This window comes from Ahaetulla prasina, chromosome 2 (genome assembly GCF_028640845.1).
Source record: "Ahaetulla prasina isolate Xishuangbanna chromosome 2, ASM2864084v1, whole genome shotgun sequence".
Taxonomy (NCBI): domain Eukaryota; kingdom Metazoa; phylum Chordata; class Lepidosauria; order Squamata; family Colubridae; genus Ahaetulla; species Ahaetulla prasina.
The window spans coordinates 88,960,081-88,973,105 of NC_080540.1; the positions used below are offsets into that span (position 1 = coordinate 88,960,081).

Sequence of the window (13,025 nt, forward strand, 5' to 3'; positions counted from 1 at the left end):
ATTTGGAGATATCTAGATTAAGAGCTTGTCTTTTGTTGTTGAAAAGTAATGTATCTTTTCAGTAAGTAGTAGTAAGTAAGAAAAGTAGTAAGGACATACATCCTATTTTCTGTACAGAAGACTATTAGTCATTGTTCTGCATCATTGCAGGTTTCAATTCTGAATCTTCCAACTGTATTGCATAGAGTTCCTCTTCAATTTTTACAACTGGCTCTCAGAACTATCAAAAATTCATTAACTCGAAAAGACTGGAAGAACAGGCTGGGAGTTTATATTAAACATTATAATCGGTCCAGATTAATCAATATTCAGAATGTGATTCCCCTCCCCCCTTCTACAGCATTTTGTTTTTCTCCCACCCAATATATGAAAATGTATATTATTATTTTTTAATTTGGAAATTCTGAATGTTTATGGAGATTCTCAGTCATCCAGGTCATAGTTGTCCCAAAGGTGCTTTTTCAAAAGGCAACTAGACTTCATCTTTTTCTTGAAAAGTTTCATGCCTCATCCAAGAAGTTTCTTCAATTGTGATTGAATGGAGGAGGATGGAAAGATTTATATTCCTTGAAATCATTTAGTTGTTAGCACTCATTCTAAGAGTTGTTGAGGACACTTGGAGGTTCATCTGTGCCCTAAGGATCACTTTCATTGTGTAAATGGGTGTGGAATCTTCTTGGAACTGCTGAAAGGATTGTGTTGTAAACAGGAGATTAGTGGTGTCATATCCCTCCCTCAGTTGAGAGAGGGCTGTTCAACCGAATATAGGTGGCCTGTTTGACCACTCTTTTGGAAATCCTGAAACTTGGCAGAGAATTATATTCCTGAGATATTGCTGGTTTATGTATTGTAATATTTTTCTTTTGAGAGTGGAAGCCTCTTCTGCTACATATTGGGCTTGAGCCACTGTAATTCCTTTAGAAACCATAACTAAGCCAGAAAAAAAACAGGTTTAAAGGTAAAGGTTTCCCCTATCCAGATATTCTTGACACTAGGGGGGCAGTGCTTATTTCTGTTTCTTAACTGAGGGAGCAGCATTGTCTGAAGACATTTATGTGGTCCTGTGGTCAGCATGACTAGTGCTGAGGTGTATGGAACACTGTTACCTTCCCACTGAAATGGTACCTATTTATCTATTCACATTTGCATGCTTTTGAATTGCTAGGTAGGCAGAAGCTGGGGCAAGTAACAGAATAGCAGAGTTGGAAAGAACTAGAAGTCTTCTAGTCCAACCCTCTGCTCAAGCAGGAGACCTTATACCATTCCAGACAAGTGGTTGTCCAGTCTCTTCTTACAAGCCTCCAGTGATGGAGCATCCACAACTTCTGAAGGCAAACCATTCCATTGAGCAATCATTCTCATTGTTAGGAAATTTCTCCTTAGTTCTAGGTTGCTTCTCTTCTTGATTAGTCAAGTAATGAGAGCTCATCTTGTTGTGCAGCACTCAAGTGCCAAACCCAGGCATGGACAGGGAAAAGTCAGCTGATTACAGCCTATTGGAGGAACAAAGGTAAATGCTGGAAGGAATAGAGTTCAGAATGGAGATGAGAGCAGCCTTCCGAATCTAAGAGAAATCTCCTGAAGATTGGAGCTAGAGCCTGAACAGAAAATGAAGCCACTCTTTAAGGTCATAAGGGAAAGTTGAAGCAGGGAGATCTGGCCAAAGGACATTTCTAGCAATATTTGAAATATTTGAAACCTTTATCCAAGGAGCTAGCAGTAGCAGGAGGAAGTGGAGCTAGTGGAAGATTGCTATACATAAATTATCCTTAGTTGTGAGAGACTGACTAAAAGGTTAGGAAAATCTCATCTTAGGAAACCACAGTTGAAAGATCAAGTGGTTGGGGAAGATTCCTTATGCATTAGAAAACATAACTAAATGTATGGATTGAAGTAATCTCTGGCTTCTGGTAGAAAATCAAATCCTTATGTAAGCCCTTATCCCATAATAAGTATCTTCCTTTTGTTCAATATGTAAACTATTCGTATGGTGATGTCAGTAGTATTTATGTGCCTTATATTTTTATTTTTTATAACGTACACTGTGTTTTTTTTCTTGGAGCAGTTAAACATTTTATGGTTGAGGGAGTGGTCCCTAATGGTAAGGTTGTTTTAACTTTTGTTAAACATTGTATCAGAGAATGCTATAAACCCAAGCCTGTATTTTCTTGAAAAAAACAAAACCAGTCAAGTGTCCACATGGCTTTGTCATGGGATTAAAGGAAACATATCTTACATGGTTTAATTGAGTACTTTTAATAACTGTTGGAGATGTAATTTACAATTTTCAGCCTTGGGCATCGAAAAATTGAAACCAGATCTCTAGAAAGACACATAGTGTGATAGACATTTGATGGAAGTATTGCTTAAAGGCTAAAATGCATGACTAAAATGATAGATCTAAATGAAAAGGGTCACAGGGAAGCCTCGGTTAATCTTACAAAATGTAATAATTAGTGTACAATTTATTTCAATAGAGTGTACATACTTGTATTTTAAGTAACTTTTAAAATACATAAAAGGTTTTTAAACCATGATTATTATCTCCTTTTGAAAGGTAAATTAACAGCAAATGGAAAAGCTGAGGAATAATTTTGATCTTTCAATATTACAGCGTGCTAAGCCCAGGAGGGAAGGGGGGAAATTCCAGCTGACTTTGATCAAATGTCATTTATATACATTTGCATCGCACACAAATGTTGTCCTAGAGACCAGCCACTTACACCATATGGGAAGATAATTCGACATGTGGATTTTTGTTAGTCTTCAGGGCTTATTAGAACCTCTTAATAAGAAGGCGGTGAAGAGGACTTTAGACTTGTTGGCATATCTGATTGGGCTTTTCTTAAACAAGGAATTGGTTAAGTGCAAATAATTGTCGTGTTTGCTGTGAAACTTCAGAATTTATTTCCTGTAACTGCAGGCCATGGCTTTTTCATTCTGTCCAAATATCTAATTAGTCTCCCTCTCCCTCTCCCCCCACCTCTTTCTTTTTCTTCTCATTGTGCTTATTTCTGCTCACAGAATCAGGACTCCAAGCCTCACTAATTCACTCTTTTTATAGGTGAGATTCCAGAACTTTGCTCGTCCTCCAATATTCCAGTTGAGGGTGAGAAGACCCTAGAAAAAGCAGCACAGAAGCCATCTTCTAGTGTAAGAAATCAGTCTTGAGTATTTTTATAGCTATAGCCACAAATAAACAAATTAACCAAATGGTTATGTATACATAGTAGTTGATGCCTCAATTTATTTGGGGGATGAAGTGTATGCAGTGAAGATATAGCAGTTAATAGTAATTTCAGTGTCCATAGCTGACATGATTGGGGCAATTTATTTATTTCACTGAATTAGATGCCACAGGACTTCTGTTATTCTGACTTGAAATTGACTCTTAAGTGGCCAGAGTAGTTCTAAAGCACCTTTAGCAGAGGCGTGAGGCTTACAGAAATATATAAAACTATGTAATTCTCCTACCCCAAAATGTCAGTCTTCAAGTGTTGTTGATAGTTATTTGAAAAAGCACAGGGTAGGGAGATAGGGTAGGGAGATTGGGTAGCTAAGTCTTTCCTATATCCTGGTACAGTGTGTGGCTACCTGGCTGGACTCCTTTAAGAGAAACACTCTGGTTAACAGATAAAGCTATACTACAACATTTTGTTGTAGATTGCTGTTTTTGTTATCTGTCTGAAGGCTATCTAACCATCTGTTTACACAATTTAAAGCACAGCAAAGCATTTAAATGTGCTTTCTTCCCCCCTGTCTCTTTCTTTTAAGGGATCATCATCTGAATTTGAAATTGTTGGCAATGAAGATAAGAGGGCCTCTCAAGAGAGTAGTAGGAAATCTGTAAGTAATGAAACGTTTTTCAAAACTTCCTTGTGCAATTTTAGAAAATAGGGACAGGTAGTTATGGAGCAATATAACAGAAAACAAGCTAACTTTGATATTTGACTGATTACTTTTTAAAATAATAATTATAATCGAATACTTAAGTCTATTGCACCATGTAGCATCTAGTAGAAAAAGGTTATGCTCATTCTTAATGAGCTTAATAGTCTTAACATTTAACAGTGTCAGGTATCCTATCTACAGATGCATATGTGCATAAATGTATATGTGTGAAAAAGAGAAAGTGTCCCTCTGTAACCCATTGTTAAGATTCAAATACTGCCCACGTGCTTTTTGATCATTGGGGGGAAAAGTTACCTATGTTCACATTCTTTTTTTCTTCATGGTGGACAATAGGTGAGGATAAGGGAGATTCTTCAGTTTAAGGGTGAAGGTGATCGATCCTATGAATTGTAGAAGTGGGAGATGTAGTGCGTTCATACATTATGGTTGCTCCACTCATTGCTGCTTTAGTTTCTGTGATTGCCATGTATGCTCTGTCTCCAAGAAGTTAGCTTTTGCTGTCCGGAACTATCAGCTTCTCATAATTGCTCATAATTGAAAATATTGATACTTTCTTGCTCCCCAAAAGTACACAACTGCACAAATCATGCATAAGGAACCCTGGTGCTGCAGTGGTTGAAATGCAGTATTGTAGGCAAACTCTGTCCACAGCCTGGAGTTCGATCCTGACCGGCTCAAGATTGACTCAGCCGTCCATCCTTCTGAGGTCAATAAAATGAGGATCCAGATGGTTGGGGGTTACATGCTGGCTCTGTAAACTGCCCAGAGTGTTGTAAAGTGTTGTAAAGCATTATGAGTTGCTATATAAGTCTAAGTGCTATTGCTCTTGTTGTGTGCCAAAGGATTTCTTGACTTGGCCCTTTCCCAGAACAGATTTACAGAAACTGTTAGAACATAGTGTAAGAAAAATAATCTAAAGGTGATATTGTCAAGAGGGTTTTTTCCCCTCCTTTCTTACTTATATATGCAAAGCTGCTAACAGGTCAGCTATTTCCTTGTCTTCGGTAGCAAAATATATTTACAAGCTTAGGCAATCAACCAGCAGAATGGCAGGCAACACCACAGGCATGGAGCATGAAGCCTTTCTTGAAAAAGGTGGGGCAAGAACCAGTGTTGCTTGAGTAAGATTATGTCAACAATAAGCAGATCAAGCTCATTCCCTTCACTGGAAAAACTGCCAAAAATTCATTGACTTGAAAAGGCAGGAAGATCAGACCAAGAATTTAAACTCTGGAGCCATCAGTATATGGCTTCATTTCTGCATTTTCCAGAAGCCTCCACCATATCCATGCTTCTTTTGCTGTAAGCAAGTTCCTGACTGAGGAGCTGAGCCTCTCTGGAGAGTTGAGATTCTCTGCCATACCTGGGGTGAAGTCTGACAGCATGATGTGCCTCCTTCTCTTCCAAACAGTATGGGAAGAAAGCTTCTGCTTTCGACACTCGAGATTGAACAATGCCTGCAGTTCCTATTGTAACTCCATAAACACAAATCAGCTAACCAGTTCCTTGCTCCAGTATCAGAAGTCAAGTTGCAGCCCAGCTGGACCAGTTAGCTCAGATGATGCAATAGACAGTGGGACAGTTTCTGTACCAATTCCAGACCAATATCTGTTCACTGTTTATTGCTGCTTCTGCTTCTGCTGCCATGGCAGAAATATCAGCAGCCACTTTCCCTAACTGTGAAAAATCCTGGCAGATTTACTCTCTTCCTTTCCCAATGTGAATTGCACATAGAGTAACAGATCTGTAGGGTTGAAATTGGTCTAAAGACCCTCTAGTTCAGGGGTGACAAATTCAGTCATCACAGCAGCATCACGTGATGTATTGGGACTTCCCCCCCTTCACTAAACTGGCCCATGGGCCAGGAGTTTAACATCCCTGCTGTAGTTCATCCCTCTGCAGTCCGCAGGAAAGCCAGTTAATCCTGAGAAGTGACTGCTGCAACTCTTCTTAAAAACCTCCAGAGATGAGAACCCACAGCTTCCATAGGTAGACTATTCCACTGTTATACAAATCTTGTCCTTAAGAAGTTTTTTCTTCTTCTCAGTATTAAAATAAGAATTAGATACCTGCAACCTATACTCATTTTCTCATCCTAATTTCTATGTTTAGCTTCCCCATGGTCCCTTTTTTAACACACATCTATTCCTAAGAGTGGAGGATTTTCCTTTGGGCTGATTTCTTTGGGCTGGTTTAATAATCTGTTTTACGCCTGAACATCAGCTTCACACTTACGGGAGGAAATGCCCTTTTGCAAGCCAAGTGCTCAAGACCTGCAGATCTGAGTTGACTCTTCTGGCCAGGGCTCATCACAGAGTGCTTTGAATCTCCCCCAGCAAAGACTGCACCTTTATGTAGCATCCCCATTTCCTGTAACCTTGGGAAATTGGGCTGGCTTCAGACCCACCATGCAGGACATCATTGATTCGTCAGCATGCAAAACACATGGCTTGCAAAGCCTCAAATGCTCACCGCATCAGGAACTTCTCCTCTCTCCCCTGCCAAAAATAGGGCCTGGTCTCGTATGTTTTGAAAGGAAGAAGTACAGACTCTGCCCCCTTCTCCAGTTTTGTGGCTACTGTCAATTGCTTTCCTAGAGCTCTGCTTCCTGAAAAACATAAGTACCCAGAGTCAGGGACAAAATTAGTTTCCCTGAGTTTATTGATGACTACTTACAGTAAAGTTGTATCTTCCCCTTCATTTTCACTGGTGGTTTTTCTTTGTTGAGGACTCCTCAATTCTGTAACCATTAGGGATTGCTATCTACTTCAGAAGAAAACTGAAAAAGAAAACTTTTTACCCCAGAAAACATAGTTTTTATTATATTGAGTCTTGGGGAGTATATAGCTGGATTTGTGTGAAAGGTTATAAATATTTAACCATTATTGCTACTTGTTGCAGGAAGCAATGTAAATTCAAATGTGTATTGGTCACTGCATCTTTGGCATTAAAAAAGTTATATTTTTAATTATTTTTTTAGAAATTCCACGTTTGAACTATTCATATATATTTTTTTAGATCTTGCTTCCAACACCTTTGCAATTTTAGCTTCTACACTAAGCTAGAGAGCTGCATCTTTCTCTCCCTGTGTTAGATTATTAGGACGTCTGTATTTCTGCAAAAATAATGTAAATAGAAATCTGGTAGATTAAAATATATTCTGTTTTGGGAACCCCTCTCTGCAGCAATATCCAGAAAATACATCATTTCCTCAGCTTTACCAGTTTTAACTATACATTTGATTTTAATTTTGCTGCACTAATCATACGGCTAACTAAATTTACCAAGGAGATTCCTTTAAAATGGGATTCTGATCCCGAAAAAGGGAGGCAGGCAGATGTCAAGGCCTATATTCTTTGCTGCACTTGTTCTGGCAAGCTTCTTGTGAACAAGCAAGGTAGTTAACAAAGGTAGCAAGCAAGGTAGTTAACAAACATTCCCTGCCCTCCACACAGGGAGCTGGGGACAAAGTTTCCTTGGACTACCTATCAGATTTACATATGCCAAGTACATGTTTGGTGTTGTGGTTAAGGCACAAGGCTAGAAACTGCAAGATGGGAATTTCTAATCCTGGCAGCTGCATGACTTTGGACTTTTTTCTCAGACTGAGGAAGAAGGCAGTGGCAAATTATTTCTGAAAATCTTTCCCAGGGACTTGTCCAGGCAATAGAATGTGGAGGCTATTTTGGTGAAAGCTGCCCTCTTTTCTAAGATAGCTCAGTTCATTCCATCTAATGGCTCTCCCCCTCCCTCCCCAAATTACCTTATTCAGCAAATTTTCCGGAACCATGATTTGTTTTTCCAAGCATTTCATTTCTGGCAGAAACATGTGATTCATAATTTGCTTTTGGAAAGCTGAGTTTTAGCTCGTAGACGTAAAACTCCCTTAGCTTTGTCCCATCATCTTCAATCAGACAGAGAAACTGAGAAGCTAACTGTCATGCAATTGATGCAAGTTTGTAGTAAATATGAGTGCCTCCTTAATCCAATTAAGTATTTTTCCAAGAATTGCCCTGCTGTTTTGCAAGGCCAGGAAAACTTATAGCTTCTTGATGAAGGCCCTGAGAGGTCCAGCATGCTAAATGAAACAAACAAAATGTTAAAAAGTTATGGTATTTATGTAGTTACTTACCAAGCACATCTAAATGATATTAAAGTAACCAAAATACCTTCACAATCCCCAAGGCATGTCACAACTTTTGAGCACCTGTAATGTTTGGAAAATGAAAGTTGAAAAAATTGACACGCACTAAATTGCTTACCTACACTTACAGCTTTTCAGCTTGAGATCTGAAGCATGGTACCATCCATACCGCAGTGCCCTAATTTCTAAATGCTGTCCCACTGAATAGTAACCTGCTGAAATAGGATATGATAAAGCTAGAGGACAAAAGCAATCAGTATGGTTATAATCTTTGTTGACAGTGAGTTGCAGTGAATGAAAGCCAGGGCCATCGCTTTGGTCAGCCAATTTTCTACTAGCAATATTTTTAGGCTGGGATGGAAGATTAGTGTCTTAAATAATAATATGGAAAAGTCCCACGTGTTTGTTCCTCAACAACCTATGATGGCATGCCATGCTTGTAATCCTCAGCATGATCATAGCCTCCACCTGTGCTTGGGAAGGCACAGGGTTCCTCTGGAACAATTGGGCTGTGGATTATTAGAAGAGAAAGCCACCAAGCACAGCCCTCTGCTGGTTTTCAGTCCTGTTCTTCCTTCAAGGAATAATTAAGATACAAGCAAACACCCAACCCTCCCCCCTCCCCAAATCCTAACAAACTTTCTGATGTTTACATTCTAAAATAAATGCATCTTGTTTAGGGGTTTTAGTTTCCCTTTTATCTGCCATATTACTCCAGTTTAAAATTAGGCCTTCCATGGTCTCTGTTAAGGAAATATGGAAGGATTCCTTGGATATAATTTATCATAGCTCTTTCTTAACAGTTACTAGTTCCCTGCCAGAGGTCTCATTTTTGTTCTCAGAGGTCAGTTCCATTTAATTTGCTTGTGCATTTTTCAGGGCTCTTCAGCAAAAGAAGGGGGGTGCCTTTTTTTTAAAAAGCTGAAAGAGAGCAAGTCCCTTCATGCATTGCTACCAGGCCAGCATGGGCGAGGCTAGTCGAGCAGAAGGTTTAAGGAAGCAACTATATTAATATAAAAATAAAACATACCCCCTTTTTTGAAATCTGGAATGGTGTGGAACTGGCAAGAAATCAACTTTGGAGTTACTAACTGGGGTAAATAGCTATTGTAGGCCTGTCAGATATAATCGGGAGGTTGTATTTCCAAATTTGCTGATGTTTTTCTTTGTCTGTTGGCTGGGGTAGAAATGGACAAAGCAACTTTTCTCAGATACTTAGTTATGTTAAGCATACTGGCCTTTAGGTGGACATTTTGGTAATGACTGCAGAGCTCCTGATCCAGAGGCAAACACATAGCTTTATAATTAATTATTATAATAACAACCTTAATGGTGGCCCAGGAATGTCATGATCCACCCTTATGTTATATAATTCCATAAAGCAAGCAGAGATTGTTTATGAGTAGCTACATAGTGTATACGTGAGGGCACACACACACACACACACACACACACACACACCTACAACATGTGTATTTTAAATCACAGTTGCGCTCTCATGAGTAAATATTTCACCATTCTGACATTTTTAGAAAGGAACTCCTGGATTCTGGAACAGGAAGCAAGATTAGATACCAATGCAATTTTTAAAAACTGCATTAGATTTTTTAATGATAATATTGTGAAGTTTGGAAATGTATGTGAATAGTTCATGTGGAAATACAGGAACTTTAGAAGAGGTGAAAAAATGATTCTTTTAGATTCTTTCAAGTAATGGAACACTGCTATAATATCACCCCTAGACCTTCTTTTCACTAGATTAGACCTACCCGATTCCTGTATAACAATATATGTTATATTCCTGTATAACAATATAACAGTATAACAATATACTGGGAGATCTTGCCTGAGTTGAACGTTAAATCAGCACAAATATTACAAATATAATTATATATGTTTCTGACTTGCACCTCCCTTCTCTAACCATTCCTTTCAATGTTACTAGATGACGCAAGTTGATAGGTTTTATGTGTAGCTTAAGGGTGTCATTGGCAATGTTGGAATAACTTTAACACCGGTAGAGCTAAAAAGGGATTTGAGCCTCTTTCACTCATATACTCTGGGTGAGCTGGAGACCCAAAAGGCCTGGGGTCTCCATAGAAAAAGAAATTGCCAGAGCATGTTTGCATCCATAATTAAATGTAAAGCAGAGAAAGGCCTTGGATTTTAGCTTGGTATTTCTGGACTCTCACAGGCTAAAACCATAAAAAGCATCTGTAATAAAGTACCTATCAGGTGCTAGGCAATGGCATAAAAATGGTAACGACTTTCATTTCCATAGCAACAGAATGTCTTTTCATTGTTGTATAATGTCGCTATGATATCTGGGGGGAGGGGGAGGAGATCCATGGGGCCTATATTTACAAATCTAGAGTTACATCTGTAATTTCCCTCACTTCACCTTGAAACACCCCCCTCCCCTAAATTTAGTTGTTTGTTTCTTACATATAATGGTTGGTTATTTGCCATATTGGCAGATTGCAGAAGCGTTTAGCCTGCAATAAGTTCAGGGCATGAGTTTGGGAAAAACTGTCCTGGGGAGAAGTAGATAAAATCTAAAAAGAATCTGCATTGAGTATAGTTATGTTCATTGAAAGTCCCTTATATTGTGATTTACAAGGCAATAAAGACCTTAGACCGTAGATAGATGTACAGTTTATGGTTCCTTCTTGAGGTCTTTTCCTCATGAATCATCTGCCAGACAAATGGGCAAAGTCTCTTGCAAGACTGGGGTTTTTTTTCTCCCTGAACCAAGTTCATTGGGGCAGCCTCTGGAGGGGAGGAGATTGTGAGTCAGCTATAGGTGCTGAACAAAAGGTTGCATTTTCCTTGCTTTTCACTTTCAAAGATTCCTTTCACATGGGCTGCCTTGTGAGGTGGCAATCCAACTTGGCTGTGCTTGCTGTTAAGCAAATGTGCTCAAAACTCTGAAGAGTGAACTGTAGCTTCCAATAGCAAAGGCTTGGCAGGCTTCCTGAAATTTAAGGAGGTAAGTTTAGGAGGGTCCATCTGTCAGATATGTCTGAGCAACAGACGGCTTGCAATATTGAAAAGGAAATAGCTAATGCAACTGCAAAATGAGATTCTGGAACTGGAGAGCAGAAGGTAGGAAAAAGGCATTCTTAATATGGGAGAGAAGCAACATTGGTCTAGATGTGGAAGGATCATCCATTAGAGTAAAAGTAGTAGTAAAGAAGGATTCTGGATGTATTTCAAAGCAGTACTGGCTAGTTTTAAATCCCTGATGGTTTTTGCCCATTTCAGTAGGGTGGGCATGCCCCAGTCCCATTGGCAAAGCATTGTCACTTGGGGGCTTTTAGCAAGTGGATCTTTTCTCTCATGCTACCTGATTTAGTGGAATAGCCCCCCGCCCCATGCCGATATGGCAGCCCCAATCCCTTCAGCTCTTCTCTGGGATCTGGGACCAGGATGTTAATGGGATGCTGGCATGGGTATGGCTGGAAACTCAAATTAAGGATTCTTTTTAATGGTTTTGTATGTATGCTTTTACCCGTGTTGGAAAATGGTAACCTTTTTCTGGAAAACTTGTCCTGAATCCTCCATATCCTTCATTCGGATGGGGACAGTCTGAAGGAGGCATCTATATCATCTTGAGTAGAAGCGGACGTTTTGTCAGAAGGGATTGCTCTCAAAAATGGACCTCTGGTTATGGAGTGGCTTTTGTCTCCATTCAAGCAAATGCAATTAAAATTCTGCCTTTGCTCTCCCTCTTCGGCCTGGGAACTCAGGGGATGAGGAGTAGAGAGTCACAAGTAAGGGGTAAACAATTGTCTCCTTTCCCGCTTCTAGCTTTGTTTGAGCATGCTGAATTCCTTTGATCAGGTCTGAGATTGCAGGGAATCTTAGCTGGAAATGTAATTTGGAGCAGAGGTCATTGTAGGCTGTTTTATTGTTACTTTCCCTGTGGCTCTTTAGGAAATTTGCTGAGGCAAAGAGTATTTGCGCATTCGGAGTTAAGCTTTCTAGGAGTACATAGCGCGCTTAATTTCTAGAGTAAGTAATCTGTGATTCACATCACAAAACAGTCTGCCCATAAAAGCCATTTTCCATCATCCTAAATGGGGAATGGGTTGTAGTTGCTCTATGAGGAGGGAGAAAAGTTCTTTGGCATTGGTCTTGCAAACCAGTTTTGAAACCAAGCTCTGGATATCTCAGTCACAAATGACAACCAAAATATATCCTAAAGCAGGGGTCTCCAACCTTGGCAACTTTAAGCCTGGAGGACTTTAACTCCCAGAATACCCCAGCCAGCAAAGCTTTAAAGTTGCCAAGGTTGGGGACCCCTGTCCTAAAGACATCCTGCATAACAGTGGGAATTCCAAGCAACGATAATCCTTAAATGTCCAATTCAACCTCTACTCGGTCCTGAATGGAGAGGTTTTGGCACCTGTAGTGACTGTAGAAACTTCACCTAGATTGATTGATTGGGAATCTGTAAACTGAATTTTCTTTATGGAAAGAGAGAAACCTTGCAACGTTCAATGGCGGTAGGTCTTCCAGCTTCTTGAGTTTTCAAAAAATTGTATAAGGAAAGTAAATACTATCTTGTATGTATGGCAAACTGTCTGGGAAAACAGGAACAGGGAAATCATAAAGGAGTAAAAGAGGTAAAAAATCTGTAATGAGTCATTTTGTCAGAATATTATCCCACTGAATCACAACATTAACCCAGATACACCTCTTCATTGAAAAGGGAAATATATGATAGCCTTGGATTTGTAGTGTAGTCTTACGAGAAAAATCCCTCCTTTTTTGAAGAGTCCGCCCCCCCTCCCAATTTCTTAAATTCAATTATTGTATAAGTTGAAGATATGAAGAAAGGAGGAGTCAGGAGGGTCTCAAGCACATTCTATGTGATGGGATCTTTGTGGGGAAGGAGACTGTTTGGAAAGGGGCTACAATAGATGTGATAGATTTATGCCTAGTACTGAAAAATGAACTTCTTCAT

At 39.4% G+C, this 13,025-nt stretch overlaps 1 protein-coding gene across 5 annotated transcripts in view; it reads left to right on the plus strand.

Annotated features, from left to right (window-relative positions):
- Positions 1-13,025, plus strand: part of TNIP1 (TNFAIP3 interacting protein 1) — an 86,877-nt gene that overhangs the window by 48,532 nt on the left and 25,320 nt on the right. For all 5 annotated transcript variants that reach the window (XM_058169702.1, XM_058169701.1, XM_058169703.1 and 2 more), the window contains exons 4-5: positions 3,065-3,153; positions 3,775-3,846. In XM_058169702.1, coding sequence (XP_058025685.1) covers positions 3,065-3,153; positions 3,775-3,846 — 161 coding nt within the window. The remainder of the gene's footprint in view (positions 1-3,064; positions 3,154-3,774; positions 3,847-13,025) is intronic.